The following is a 15,017-nucleotide window of genomic DNA, read 5'->3' as shown; positions in this document are numbered from 1 at the left end:
GTGTTTGTGTGTATGTGTGTGTGTTTTGCAGTAAAGCTGATTAAATAAAGTGGTGTGTGTGTGTGTGTGAGAGAGAGAGAGAGAGGTAAAGAGACATTAGCATCATCAGACAGATTGATTCACTGATCAGTAATAAATCTCTTCAGGATCAATAAAGCAGCTTCAGTCTGCAGCTCACAGTCCAACACTGACTCCAGATATTTTTCACATACTTTACTAATTATGTTCAGATATTTACTTTATCTGATATTTTATTGGCTCGACCGCAGGAGGTCGTGTGTTGCAACCAAGAATTGTGACAGCTGAAGAGACAAACAGCAGCTGGAGGAACCAAGAACAGGCTAGCTGAGGCTAACCCAGTATGTATCTACATACAATACACTGAGCGATACACCCATCAGACAGAACACGGTCTATAAAACCCTTGCACCTAAATGGACTGCGCAACCTGCTAAATGTAGACAAAATAGACAAGGCAAGATCTTAATGAGCCAAACAGTCTGGAGCCTCCAGCAGCCAGCAGAGGGCAGCACAAACATTCAGCACGGCCAATCAGAAGGCAGCCAACATCAGGGAGGAAAGTTGTAGGATGATGAGGCCCAAAAACAGTTGGACCATGTTTGACAGCGACAGATGGTGGTACTGGAGACGAGTCTGCCCTCTGATGTGGAGCTGGTCTGTGAGTGATGGCTCAAAAGCAGGTTCACAACATTGTTTATCGTATGACTGCGATGTGATAAATAAAGATACTTTTCTTCAATCGTAACAATAATTTAGAAATTGGTCTGTAATTAGCCTGAGTGATAGGGGACACAGATTTTTCAGTGGCGGTTGAATAATTGCATGTTTGAAGCTATTTGTAAAGAAGCCAGAGGTCGGAGAACTGCAGGCCTGTGAGATTATTAAAATAAATACGATGAACAACCTCAAGTTTATCTATTGTTAGTTTTTTGCTTGTTTTTTTAAAAAGGGAAGATACCAGCAGTGCTTCTCTTTAGGGTGAAGGCGGTGAAGAGCAAACCCCAGTGGATCATATTTACATGTATATACCTTTTATACTGCAGGTGGAACGTTAATTCAAGTCTGCATTATTCAATTATCGGAAGTGTTTCTTTTTTGTTTATCTGATTACCGATAAAATAAATTAATTTAAAAATGTCCTAATTTAGCTCTAATGCAGCATGTTATCTGCAAAGTAACTAGTAACTAAAGTCATCAGATAGTTGTGGTGGAGTAAAAAGTACAATATTTGCCTCTAAAATGTAGTGAAGTGGAGGTATGAAGTAGCAGAAAATGGAAATTCTCAAGTAAAGTACAAGTACCTCTAAGTGTGCGTAAGTAGGCTACAGTGCTTCAGTAAATGTACTGCAGGACTCACTGACTAATTAAAATATAAAAAATCATGGCCTGCACCATTTCAGAATTATGAAAAAGGACAGAGGGCTGAGGCTAGCTGGTTAGCATGCTAACGTCAGCAGATATCAAGGCAACTCAACACGTAGACGTCTTTGCATATTGCACCTTTAAAATGGAGGTCTGGTTGTTTTTGAAGTATTACCGTATTTAGATTTACAGTAATATCTTCCCAGAATGCATTGTAAATACATACAGTACACAACTAAAAAAACTGTTGAGAATTCAGTAATAATACTGTAACAACAATACAAATCACTGACAATGTTACCAAAAGTTTTTAGAAAACAAGTTTCACTGAACAAAATAACAAACTATATTGTGATCTGCAGTTGCACTGATCTTGAGTCCATTTGTTCTAATGTATTACCAACAGCTGACCAGCAGAGGTCACCATGTTTCACTGAATCAGACGCTTCAGAGAGCTTCGTCATTACACATCATCTCATAAATAAATATTTGTTTATTTATTTGTTTTTTTATTTATTTATTTATTTATCAATACTCAACTGTAAGTGTAAAACAATATTACAAACTTTGTACAAACTGTCACACGCCTCCAATAATTCCAGTAATTCAGTAAAAGTCTTGAACCGGTCAAAGTTCACACACACACACACACACACACACACACACACACACACACACACACACACACACACACTAGACCACACCCACATTCTTGCAGCAGGTTGAACCGGTCGTATTTCACTGTAAAAAAAACTTTCGCAGCTTGAACACCTGATCAGCGTCCTGACAGCTGATTGGTTCGGGTGAACACTGGTACAGTTGAGCCCTTTAACGCACGGAGCCATAAATCCACCTTAACACTGCAAACACACCGGAAGAGAGCAGATGTGACGGTTCAGTTTTTATGAGTGCACATGGATCTGAAGCAGACACAGATTTACTGGCACAGGAACAGAAGAACTGACTGACAGGTTAACAGATCGACAGGAGAACAGATCGACAGGTGGACAGCAGGTCTCTCAGGTGTTTGTCTCAGCACAGGAGTTCACAACACGGTATGTGTGACAACCATATTTGAGTTAAAAAGAAAAATACTTTTCTGTGGATAGAAATCAGAAGCTTTCAGTTCCTTCTTCTGTTGATTGAAATCAGGAACTTTGTGTTTTTCTTCTGTTGATAGGAATCAGGAACTTTGTGTTTTTCTTCTGTGGATAGAAATCAGAAACTTTGTGTTTCTTCTTCTGTTGATTGAAATCAAAAATGTTAAGTTCCTTCTTCTGTTTCATGTTTTGAAAATGGAAATCATCACGTTTTTTAATGTTTTAAACTGCTGATTCAAGATCAGACGTGTTGTTATGAACTGAAACATTAAAACGCTTTAAGCATTCGTTGAATATTTACTGAACAGCAACCTCCAGATGAACAGATAAACTGCAGAAACTACTTGATGACATGTGTCATGTGTTGACCCATGACTCATACATGTGATGTCATCATCTGTGTCCCAGATTAACAGATTAAAAAAACATTCATACCAAATAAGTAACACTCTCTGTCTTAATCATTAGCTGCGGTTACGGGTGAATAAATCAACAGGCGATCATAAAATAACGTCACAATCAACCAGGCATCATGTCAAACACCTCAAATCAAAACAAAACACATGCTGGATCAATAGATAAACACACTAATCAATTAACACTTCTGTTAACAGGCGCTCAGTGAGATGCTGATGCTTCCTGATAGATAATTGATCCATTGTCTTTCTTTCCCTCCAGATGACTTCTCCTCCTCCTTCAATTCCTGTCCCGAAGCCTCGATCTCGTTACGTGAGGGACAGACTCAACTCTGCCTCCTCCTTGGACAGGTGAGTTCACCTTTAAATCTACGGAACAAACCTTTAATTCTACACACATGAGAGTTGATTGTTGGATTTAAACACGAAAACAAACTGAGACTTTTAATATTTGTTTTCCAGAGATGTGATTGGTGAAAATCTGCAAACGGTTTTGTCTAATGGAGTTCACCTGAGCACAGGTACACACCCACATAACTCCTGTAACATTCACCCTCATCACATGTTAATTCAGTCATATTGATCTTATTAGAAGTAAAACAAAGCTTGATGACGGATCTAAAAATACTTCCTCAAGATAAGAAACCTGACTGATTGTCACTCAGTATATTTTAGTCGGACCCTGCTGACGTGTTGCTGCATGTTTTCAGTCTGAACAGTAAAACCGGTTTGTTCCTGCACATTAAAGCCATTGTTGATGTTTGTGGAGACAGCAGACTGGTGATTATCTCAAACCAGTTTGTCTTTTGACTGGTGATGATATCACCTCAAGTGAAGATGTTACCGCTGTAATGAAAGACACAGCTGGTTCTGTCTCAGTGTGGTTGTTGATCTTGAATATGACTCTTACTGTAAAAGTCTGACAACTGATTGTGTTATAGGTTTTTAGAGTTTGACGTTAGAGGACGTGCACCTGGACGCTGAGATGTGTTTGTTTGATTGACGGGTGTTTCAGTCTATCAGCTGATGTCTGATGATGATGTCACTGTGTCCTCTTCTTCAGGTCAAGATGCTCCTCCTTTTCCTGCTGCCGGTGGGTCGGACCGTGGCGCCATTTTCCCAACTCTGGCTGGCGTCACTGACCTCATCGCCACCAACATCCCATCTTTGGCTGGATTCGCCACCTCCATCGGTGGCTCCGCCCCCACTGCACCTGCCACGACAACCCCCTCAGCTCCCCCCTCAATCGACAGCATGGCTAACAGCATTGCCGCTCACATACCTAGCTTAGCAGGAGCTGCTAGCACTGTGGCTAATCCAGCTGCTGCTACATTAAACTCCGCCTCCACCAACACACCTGTACCTGCTAATAACACAGGTGCTGTTAGCTTAGACAGCATTGTTAGCTCATTTGCTAACATACCGAGTTTAGCAGGCCTTGTTAGCAGTGTGGCTAACCCTGCTGTAAGCTCCATGACGACCCCAGCCACCCCTTCAGCCCCAACGCCCTCACTGCAGAAGTTTGGAGATGCTCACACAGGTACATCAATCAATCAATCAATCAATCAATCAATCAAAAGTTTCTGATTTCAATCAAGCTGTGCTTATGTGTCCAGATGTTGGGGCACTGTCACAGCTGGTGATGTCAACTTTGGACCAGAATTCTGGAGTCACGCTACCTCCACTAGAGGACGCTGCTGAGCCAACAGAGGAAGGTACTGAAACCGCGGCTCATTTCACTTCGTCTCCTGACCCTCCTGTCAGTCTGATTCCAGTTTGTTTTGGTTCCAGGTTCAGGTCCTCACACCACCAAAGAAGAAGAAAGCCCATACGTCACTCTGTTGGCTTCTTGGGCGAGTCAAGAGGAAATTGAGACTGACTCATCCAATGAGGAGGAAGATACAGGAGTTAGCCCTGCCCCCTCTGGTGCCGATGGACCAATGGAAGGAGATCCTGCTGCTAACACCAACAAGTATGGATACAGTACTAGAATGACTACTGGTACTAATCAAATCAGTGCTGCTTCTAACACAACGTTGATATTTGTGTTTTGCAGCCTTCCATCAAGTCGTCTGACCCCCAGTCGGCCAGCCCCGCCCCCTCCTCGTCCTCCTAACCAATCACAAAAGCCTCTGAAACAGAAGAAACCGAGGTAGGCATGTACACACACACAAACACACACATCTTTCTCAGTATGTATTGTTTGTTCTTGTGAGTCTTTTCAGGTGTACAGGTGTATCTTTCAATCATCTCATAGGTTGTATTCACAGTTTTACAATGTTGTTTCGTTTGCTCATATCGTGTCTTCCTGTTTGGTCAAGAAAACAAGTTCAATTTCCCCATAATGCAACTCAGAGTTTTTGATTCTGCACAGAGAAAGAGCTTCAATCTCCTAAAGGTTGATTGTCTTGCAGAGCGGCCACTATTCGAGTGTCCAGGAAGAAGGGGGGCAGTGGGAGTTCAACTCCACAAACTCCACAGAGCGCCGTGGTCCGATCCAGCTGGCTGGACATGTGGAAGGGCTTCAGGTAACATCACCATCACCATCATCATCATTACAATCATCATTACTGTTTTTCAGAATTGCTGCTGTTGAGTCAGTCATTAATAACGCACCTCAATAAGATCCTGGTAGAACTGAAACTAAGTTTAGGGTTAAGTCCATCCACGGATCGTTGGAGTTACCACAAACTAAAACTTACTGTTTGAGGGTTTTATTTCCGCATATGTCCTACTCCATATCTCACTTATGCACCACTATCAGGCCCAATAGTGACAAAGAGCCGTTTTGAAGGTATTTTTAACGTTATTTTAGAGTTTGTAACTACGTGACTTTTAGCTGTTTCACTGGGAATTTAAGCAATGACAGTCTGTTGTAAAACATCAGGGGACCTAGGATTGATCCCTGAGGAACACCAGATCAGGACAGAAGCTGCCAGTCAGAACAGACTTGATTCAGAGGACAGATAATGGATGATAGGCAGACAGATACACACATATACAAACATGTTTTCTCTCTTTCTCTGGTAGACACAGTGTTTTGTGGGCGACGTTGGACGGACAGCTGATGTCTCTGTGGAAAAAACGCACAGTAAGTCAGTGTCTATCTACCTGTAGGTCTCTCTCAGCATACCTGTGTCTGTCAGTCTGTCTATACAGTGATGGGTGTGTTTGTTTTGATGTGCAGGACCGGTTCAGTGAGGTGCTGTTTCATGTCTCCAGTATCACCAATGTGAAGAAACAGGATAAGGGCAGATTCTCTGTTTACTTCAGGAAGAAACATTATGACTTCATGGCTCATAATGATGGTAAGAATGCTGCTGCTGTGTATTACTGCTGTCTGTTCTAGTGGCTTCTTATTGTTTCACAGAGGACGTCAGTAGGCCTTTAATGTGGCCTAGGACACATCCATGTTTACACTGCAAAAAGAATGTGGTCATACATGGCCCGGACCACCTCCAAATGTGGCCTTAGTGATCTCAAATGTGTCCTCAATGGGTCTATGGTGCACTCACACCTGTACTTAAAGCTGTCCACTTGTGATCGGATCTCTCAGCATGCAAGAGGGAGATCATTTGCAGATTCCAGAGAGCAGCGAAGTCAAAGTTTCCAGTATATGATGATTCTTAATCATGTATTTTTCATCTCTCAGAGGTTCATGAAGGTTGGGTTACGTCTCTGCTGGCGTCTCGAGGCCAGCCAAGTCCTCCCCCCCCAGAAATCCATGGACAAATCACCATCAAGGACCCGCGGAGCCGTATTTACGCCGCTGTCTGGGGTCACGACCTCTGGATTTATCCCAACAAGGAGGGCTTCCAGCTGGGTATCGCCTCCTTCTCTGTCCCCCTGAATGTTGCCTCAGTCAAATCTACAGGAAAACACTCGTTTTCCCTCATCACTCCATACAAGACCTTCAAGTACACACCTGTCTATCTGTCTGTCTGTCTGTCTGTCCATCTGAAGGCCTGTCACCTGTTACTGTCCTTACTAAAGTTGTATTAAGTCTTAAAGTTCATTCTTTGTTCTTCTTTCCCCTGGCCCCTGCCTGCAGCCTCTCTGTTGATTCGTCGAAGGATCTGTCCAACTGGTTGGAAAAACTGACCTCAACTATTCTAAGTGCCCTGTCCAACAGCCAGGTAGCGCTGCGTCTCTGGGAAAACCCCGACAACAAAGTGTGTGGCGACTGCGGTGCAGCCAATCCAGAGTGGGCATCAGTCAACCTGCTGCTGGTCATCTGTCAGGCCTGTGCAAGTACGAGCTAACAGAGGGCACATGGAGGCTAATCGTGTTCACTTCATGTGTTGATTTAGATATTACTAATTTATTGTCCAGTCTATGCTTTCAACAACAAAAAACACTTTGGTTAATGTTCGTGAAAGACTGTGGTTTCAATTAAATGTCTTAAGTCACTGCTGACTTTTCTGTATCAACCCAGACAAGGATCTTTCTTTTAACATTTACCAAGACCTGCAAGAGTCTGAACAAAACCATAAAACAGATTTTATTTTATTCACAAGATTACAACCATGTTGTCTGATTCAAAATAAGAGAAATTATAGAACTGTTCCAGGTTTACCACTGTGAATAACACTGCAAATTATTGGCTGAAAATGTTGATTAGCGCCTGAATGCACTATAAAAGGAGTTGGTTAAAGGAGGCGGACCTTTAATTATGACATGGCAATAAAATGAAAAACTGAAAAGGACTTTATCTCTTCAGGACTTCATAAGATAAATTTGATTTTTTAGATGACCGGTCATCTAAACCACCAAAGACAGATACACAACTAAACCCGATTTCCTCCCAAATATTCAAAATGTATTTGCGTGTAAGTGTTGAATGCTGATGCATATGCTAACAGTATCTGTTTCCAGGTCATCATCGATCTCTTGGCAGTAGCTTGTCAAAGGTACGCAGTCTGAAGATGGATAGCAAGATCTGGACTGAACCACTAATACAGGTAATGGCAGACTGAAACACTCATACAAGTAAGGGGGGACTGAACCACTCATACATGACATTTTATCGCTTTCCCTCCCAGTTGTTTCTCACCTACGGTAACCGGCTGGCCAATCAGGTGTGGGCTCCCGCTGTGCCGGCGACGGAGCAGTTGCGTCCGGAGTCGTCTGATGAGGAGAGGTTAAAGTTCATCCTGGATAAATACAGCAAGGGGCGCTACAGACGAGTCCACGCTCTGACCTCCTCACACTCTCAGATGAATCAGGTCTGACTCAGTTACTTTCATAGACTCATGTTTATGAATTAAATATATGGTGTAAAAACTTTCACCAGCAACCAAAACACATGAATCACTGTATATTGTACATATTCAGCACATTTATTTCAGAATATAGGAAATATATCAGTTTTTCTACTTGACCAATAGGTTATAGACAAAATATAAATGCTGATGTATGAAGTATTAATACCAGTACTTATAGTACTCCAAATTTGAATTACATACCTCAATAAATACACTTAAATACTAGCGTACAATATAAATACATCCACTTATCTATTTAAACAGAGCATTATAATAGAATTTTGTTCGACTCTACATGCTTCTGTAATCCAAAATAATAATAATACACTCAATTTAAGTTTTATTTGTTAAAATTTCCCTTCAGTGTCTTAATGTGGCTCTGATAATTGTTTTTGTATTATTATTTTTTTAAATTGACTTCAATCAAGTTTTATAACAGCAACATCTCGTGGACATTAGAGGAAATACAGCTAAGGCGTTTTTATATTTAAACACAAGTTAAGACATTACCTGTACAGATGTGTGTGGTGATGATGATAATATATGTGTGTGTTCGTGTGTGTGTGTTTCAGAGGCTGCGTCAGGTGGTTTGTGGCGATGACATAGAAGAAACAATGTCTTTGATCTGCTCAGGAGCAAAGGTTGGATGGTTTTCCTCTTTGAGCATTTATGACACGTCATTTAGATCAATAATCATTCATTACACACACACACACACACACACACACACACACACACCACCACACAGACACGTATATGAAGTAAATGATCAACAGAATCATTTTTGCATGTCTAGTTATCTTGTAAATATTATATTGTGCTATATTAAGTCTGACTTGTTGTGAAACTTCACTGCATGTCTGTCAGTCAGTGTTGCTCTGTTACATAAAAGCTACAAAGTGAAGTTGTCGTGAACATGTAACATTAATTTAATACATGTGCAGAGGTGGGAAGAGTAGCCAAAAAATGTCCTCGAGTAAAAGTGATGTTACTTTTCATAAACAGTTACTTGAGTGGAAGTAAAAATAGTCATCTACTTGAGTAAGATTACAAAAGCAATAACTAGAAAAGTTACTTGAGTAGCGAGCAACTTAATAAATAATGATGAAATATTTCTTGTGGTAGAGTTACATCTCAGTTAATCCAGGTGTTTCCGTTGTCATGGTGACTGCACCAGTATAAAACTGTGAGTTGATGACTGTAACTGAGTGATGTTACCTGTGTGCAGGTGTGTCAGTCAGACCCTCAGAGCCCCTCCGCCGTCCTGCTGGCTGAGAGGGCGGGTCAGGCTCTGCAGACCGAGCTGCTCCGACTCAACGAGTACACAGGTAATGCACAGGTAACACACACACACACATGCAGGTAACACATACATAAAGGAAACACACACAGAAAAACACACAGGTAACACACACACACACACACACACACACACAGAAATACACAGGTAACACATGAGTAACACACAGGTAATGCACACAAACAGCTAACACACAGGTACATACATCTTGGCTTCTCACCTTGTTGTACTGCAGTACACTATGACATCACAGGTGGGTGTGGTCATTGACATTAACTTTCTGTTTAAAAACTCACCTGGATGTGATTCTTTACTCAAGTCTGTGTTTTCTCCTTTATTCAGATGTCCCGCCTTACCTGCCGCAATCAGCTAATAGGAGACCTGACTCCGCCCCCTCAGGTGGGATGAATCACCTGGATGAATTCATAATGAGCATGTAGGACCAGAAATACAGAAGAAAAAGTATAAATGTTAGAAATGATCAACAAAAACAGAAGATGAGGTCGAAACAAAACAAATCGTTGATGTTTGAAACAAACTTTTCGAATCTTTCTCTTGTTGCTGCTGCACAAATTTTTTATTTTAAACATTTTTCAATTGCCTAAAACCCGATGTCTTTAATGTATAAAACAAGAAGCCACTTTCAACCCTGTTGTGTTTGTGTGTGTGTGTGTGTGTGCAGATGAGGAAGAGGAGGAGCTTCATGGTAAACTGGAAGACGATCGTTTTCTCTTCTCGTTGGAAAACGACTCTGCAGCGTGTGACGTCCTCGACCTGCGAGAAGTTCTGTCTGTCTTTGTCAAAGACGGGTAAATACCACGGACACTTATACTGCTAGTACTGATACTGCTCGTACAACTACAAACTCTAAATACCAAAAAGTTGTAAAAAATATTGCAGTCATTCACAAAAGAACTGTGTTTACTGACAGCAGTTTTCTGAGGTGTTCGTGAGCCCATGTAGTAATCTTCTTTATACAATCAATCAATGTGTTTCACAAAGTGGTGAACCTCCCACCATCTTTGGTTATCAAACAGACATCAAAGAACAGGCGGCAACAAAGACTGACTGTTGCCGCCTGTGTCTCAGCCAAAAAGCTGCACTTGAACACACCGTAAAGATTACAGCCGACGGTCAACTAGCTTTTAGGTTCTGCGCCTGCGTGAGAGGAAATAACTCTCCATACCACCAGGTGGCAGTAGTCTTCATTCAGAAGACTCAGGACTGTGGATATACAAACCTATTATTGTTCACACAACTCTCTCCCTAATTTAGTCACTTCTAACCACATTAAATGAATGAAATCATGGATTCTACAGCAACAGCCTGAAGGTGCTTTGCTTTTCTTTTCTTTTCTTGTACACTGATTTGCTTAGCTGAACAGCCAATCAGAATGATTTCTCTCTCTGATGGGCTATGCATACGATTTAATATATAAAAAAAGGTCACAGATGCTTGAAATCTTGTTTAAGACAACAGCTCCCTCTGGTGGAGACTCCTCCATCACTGCAGGTTGGTACAAACTGCTTGAACAGGTGGAGGAAAAACTATGATGGGTTTTCTGTTACAGCCATCAAGTAACTACTTTCATGTGAGTTTCAGTGCATTTTTGAACAGCTTATGAACTGTTTTCTGTGATGTTTCGTGTGTCTGAGATCAGACTGTAACACAGTAAGTTCTACTATTAGTGCTTCATTCGCCTTCCCGTCCATGTGTTCATGTGTTTTCAGACCAGTTCATCAGTTTGAGATGGTGACATTAAACGATCAGCTGATCTGTGCTACTGACAACCAGGACGCGCTGCTCAGTCATCTGGTGCACATACTGAAGGTAAACCTGAGTGTGTGTGTGTGTGTGTGTGTGTGTGTGTGCATATCGATCTCTGTGAGGACCAGTTTGAGTTTTCAGACATACAGAAGAAGTGAGGAAGAAGTGTTGTCTGGTGTTCACCTTTAGATGTTTGAAGGTTCAGGTCTGGTTTTTTGGGTGAATACTAATATCAACCTGACTTTTAGTTATGAGTATAACCTGAGTTTACGTTTCCAGGTGATCCTCCCGGGGGGCGTGTCCTATGCAGAGGTGGGCGGAGCCTCCGCTGTCAGTAAAGTGTGTGTCGTAGAAGTGTGCGGTACCTCAAGTCATTCTGATGCCTGGTTGTTACTATGGGAGGACGGAGTCAGCGTTCATCCCGTCCACAGAAACACACAGCAGCCTCTGAGGATTGAACTGAGCGCGCTCAGTAGCCACGGTAACGAGTTAATTAACTGTGTAAAGTTCTGTTTTTCTCTGATCTCCTGACGAAGTTGAACTTTTGTTCGAAAAGAAAGAAGAAATAAAGACAAAATTATAAACGTTGAGAATCAGTTTGATGTCAAATCTGATGCTAAAGCTTCGTATGACGTCTCTAAACAGCAAATCTTGTTATTTTCTCTTTCAGACATGGATCCATCGGAAAACATCATCACCATGGTGACTGCAAACAGGTGTGCAATACATACATTTGTTTCCCTTCTGAGACAATAAAGATTTATTCAAATTCAAAATGAAAGATTACAAATGTTTAATCAGCTGTACAAACAGAAAGATTTTTACTTTAACTTTTATATTTCCTGACTTCTGATTGACTCAATTCACCACAGGTATGTGTGACATCACAGGCTGCTTTTTGTTGTTTTTCTCATCAGGAGTGTGTCGTGCCGTTTTGAGGAGCAGCACAGCTGTCAGTCCTGGTTCAACCACCTGCAGAGAGCTCTGACCAGTCAGAAAACACGTCCAATGCGTCCTCCTCCACCCAAACCCGCCTTATCTCGTCAGTCTCTGTACCCGGTGCTGGATGTGGGGTCGAGAGGTTCGGTACCGCCGGCCATTGAACGCTGCATCTCCCACATCACAGCCCACGGTCGGTTTATAGTCACACAAAAACTGAACGTGCTGCAAAGAGTTATATGACAGTCTGACTGTTGGTGTGTATGTCTGTCAGGTCTAAAGATTGAGGGCGTGTACCGGCGCTGTGGCGTCGCTCCTAAAGTCACCCGATTGGTGCAGACTCTGATGACATCGCCTAGCTCCGCCACCCTGGAGAGCGATGAGCAGGGTGTGTTGGACGTGTGCTCTGCCCTCAAACAATATGTCCGCCAGCAGGAGAGTTTGATCCCAGGCAGAGACCAACAGCAGTGGCTGCACGCCGCAGGTTAGTACAAATACATGTGGTACTTGCAGTTCTTCAATCTGTAGTAAAAGTACCTAAGTTAGTTAGATTTATATTTCAGACTGACTCACATAAACTGTAAAGTGTTGTAGCACTACTGCAGTAGTATCTGTGTAACAGTAAAAGTAACATCAGAAGCAGTAGTGGAGGTATCTGCAGTATTAACAGTAGTAATACCACAGTTGTACTTTTCTCTCTCAGTGATTTCAGATGAAAGACCCAGGTTTTCAGCCTACCGACGTTTGCTACGACAACTTCCTGACAACAACCGAGCAACGCTCAACGCACTGTTTGGACACTTCTACATGTAAGACTATACCAGACCTCGTAAACACAGTGTTGTGCTTGTAGTACTGGTCTTCGGTCAGTAGGTGGTGTCAGTGAGCGTATGTTAAACACTGAGGTCGTGTCTCGGTCATATTTGTGGGATTTTGGGAGGTTTAAGTATGTTGATTTTACATTGTGCAATCACACACGTGAAACATGTTTTTCAGGCTGATTCAGATTCAGTGTTTTAGATAAAATATATTGAAAATGTGGACATGTTTGGACTGAAAACAGTGTTATTCAAAACAAAATTATACACCAACAAATCAAGCAGTTGAAGCGTGAGTTGATGAGTTGACTCGTCATTTGAAAAGAAAGCTCTGAAGATAGTTGAAGTGCCTGCATAGCAGTTGTAAACATCTTGAACATGAGCCAGAAAACGTAACTTTGCCACTTTCCAGGATGCACAGTGGGTCAGGATCTCAATCACAACCCATTATAACAGCATCCATGTGATTATAAACAGTCGGCGGCTACATGTTTAGATTAAAAGGTGGAAACACGTATAAAAAAAACCACACAGATCTCAACATTATGATGTGTACCGTCATGCATCTTCTTGCTGTATGTATTGACACACTGGAGGGGTTTTATTTTGGCGCTGCTTGGTTCATTGTGGACAAACAAAGGCGGCGTAGAGGCGAGCTTTCGTTGCGATGATAGTGCGGCGTCTCTGTGTGAAAAGGGCTACAGTCGTATCACAGCTGTCTACTTGACATCCTCAAAGTGAAGACATAAACCAGACTGTATTAGATCCGACTCCAGCTGTGTTTCTTACACCAGATGTGTTTCCCCCTCAGGGTCCAGATGTTTTCTCAGGTGAACAAGATGTCGGCTCACAATCTGGCTGTGGTTCTGGTCCCGACTCTGTTTCAGACCATGAACCAGGATCTGCTCAGACTCACCAGAGAGTTCATCATCCATCACACACTGTTGTTTCTGGTAAATATGTCACACAACACAAATACATTTAATACATGTTCACCTGTAATCCTGCTGCAGTGTTTTATATTGTATTTTCTCTGTTTCTGCTGCTCTTTCTGACAAAGATAAAGAGTTAAACAGTAACTGAATTGCTTTGTCTCTCTGTAGACACCTGAGGTGAAGGAGAGACAGGAGGAGGCAGAACAGGTCACTTTCTTCTGAGGAGGAAGAAGAAGAAAGTTGAACTGATACTTTTCTGTGATGATCCAAGTTTGAATATCAGATGAATATTTTTTAACACACTTTTATATTTTCCTGCAGATAAATTCAGGTGAAGTACATATGAAGTTTACAAATGAAGTTTTATTTCTCACACTTTTAATCTCGTTCATGTAAGATCAGTGTTTTACTCATGACCGAATCTTTTATACACATAATGAAATATTTACAATATAAAGTCTTAAGTGAAACCAAGTATCAGTATGCAGTATATCTCTCTCTTTTGTCACTGACAGTGCCCTCTACACTTGTGCAATGTGTTTACTTTAATTTGATAGGTGGAAAGTGTGTGTTAAGTAGTCTGTAACATCACTTCAGGATGTAGAAATTGTTTTAGTAAAGGGTTTATCCCACAGGTAAGAAGGAAAATAAGTATTTTTGATTTTGGGGTGAATTTTTCCCTTTAATCTTGCTTTCAGGTCGGTGTTGGGCTACACTGATAATTCTGGCTCTTTTCTGTTTATCCTCACTGTTCCCTGAATCAGAGAACCCTGGTTACAGTGTGCAGTTACTGAGTCTAGAAAAACACATATACATATACTGATGTTATAGACTGATCTGTAAAATTATCCCGTCTGCTTGCGAGGAAACATTTTACGAATAAAATCTTTTTCCAAACATGAAAGCAGCTGCAAGGAATGTTCATTTTTGTTGATGCTGGTGCCCCCTGTGGACAAAAGTGGTATGAACACCATCACCATCTTCATCTTCTTCTGTCATAAACATCATGAAAGATCCTTCTCGTACCGACATTGTGTCCAACGACCCATAAAATATAAATAATAACATTTATGAAATAAGATTTGAACCATGTAC

At 41.5% G+C, this 15,017-nt stretch overlaps 1 protein-coding gene across 2 annotated transcripts; it reads left to right on the top strand.

Moving 5' to 3' along the window:
• Nucleotides 1-2,259: 2,259 nt before the first annotated feature.
• LOC141006575 (arf-GAP with Rho-GAP domain, ANK repeat and PH domain-containing protein 1) lies at nt 2,260-14,826 on the top strand. 2 transcript variants are annotated; one of them, XM_073478786.1, is made up of 26 exons: nt 2,260-2,438; nt 3,162-3,250; nt 3,362-3,420; nt 3,969-4,439; nt 4,516-4,614; nt 4,691-4,871; nt 4,956-5,051; nt 5,314-5,427; nt 5,930-5,990; nt 6,087-6,207; nt 6,552-6,816; nt 6,951-7,150; nt 7,775-7,860; nt 7,942-8,124; nt 8,736-8,804; nt 9,392-9,491; nt 9,806-9,862; nt 10,146-10,272; nt 11,194-11,293; nt 11,510-11,711; nt 11,901-11,946; nt 12,148-12,362; nt 12,444-12,653; nt 12,873-12,978; nt 13,799-13,940; nt 14,091-14,826. In XM_073478786.1, exons 2-26 carry the CDS (start codon nt 3,162-3,164, stop codon nt 14,142-14,144), a joined length of 3,453 nt encoding a protein of 1,150 aa, XP_073334887.1. In that variant the 5' UTR covers nt 2,260-2,438; the 3' UTR covers nt 14,145-14,826. The 2 variants fall into 2 exon arrangements, with proteins under 2 accessions (XP_073334887.1, XP_073334886.1); XM_073478785.1 differs by having other exon boundaries at nt 2,364-2,438; nt 3,963-4,439; nt 14,091-14,227.
• The last annotated feature ends 191 nt before the right edge of the window (nt 14,827-15,017 follow it).

Source organism: Pagrus major, chromosome 13, assembly GCF_040436345.1.
Source record: "Pagrus major chromosome 13, Pma_NU_1.0".
Lineage (NCBI taxonomy): Eukaryota > Metazoa > Chordata > Actinopteri > Spariformes > Sparidae > Pagrus > Pagrus major.
Note: the sequence above shows the minus strand (reverse complement) of the source record. Positions and strands in the feature narration are given on the sequence as shown.

What these genes read in the sequence shown, in the direction of transcription:
- LOC141006575 (XM_073478785.1), top strand. Translation starts at nt 3,162, where the DNA reads ATGACTTCTCCTCCTCCTTCAATTCCTGTCCCGAAGCCTCGATCTCGT. An exon ending in ACTCCATACAAGACCTTCAA is followed by an intron (nt 6,817 to 6,950) that starts GTACACACCTGT and finishes CCCTGCCTGCAG; the next exon opens with CCTCTCTGTTGATTCGTCGA. An exon ending in TGATCTGCTCAGGAGCAAAG is followed by an intron (nt 8,805 to 9,391) that starts GTTGGATGGTTT and finishes ACCTGTGTGCAG; the next exon opens with GTGTGTCAGTCAGACCCTCA.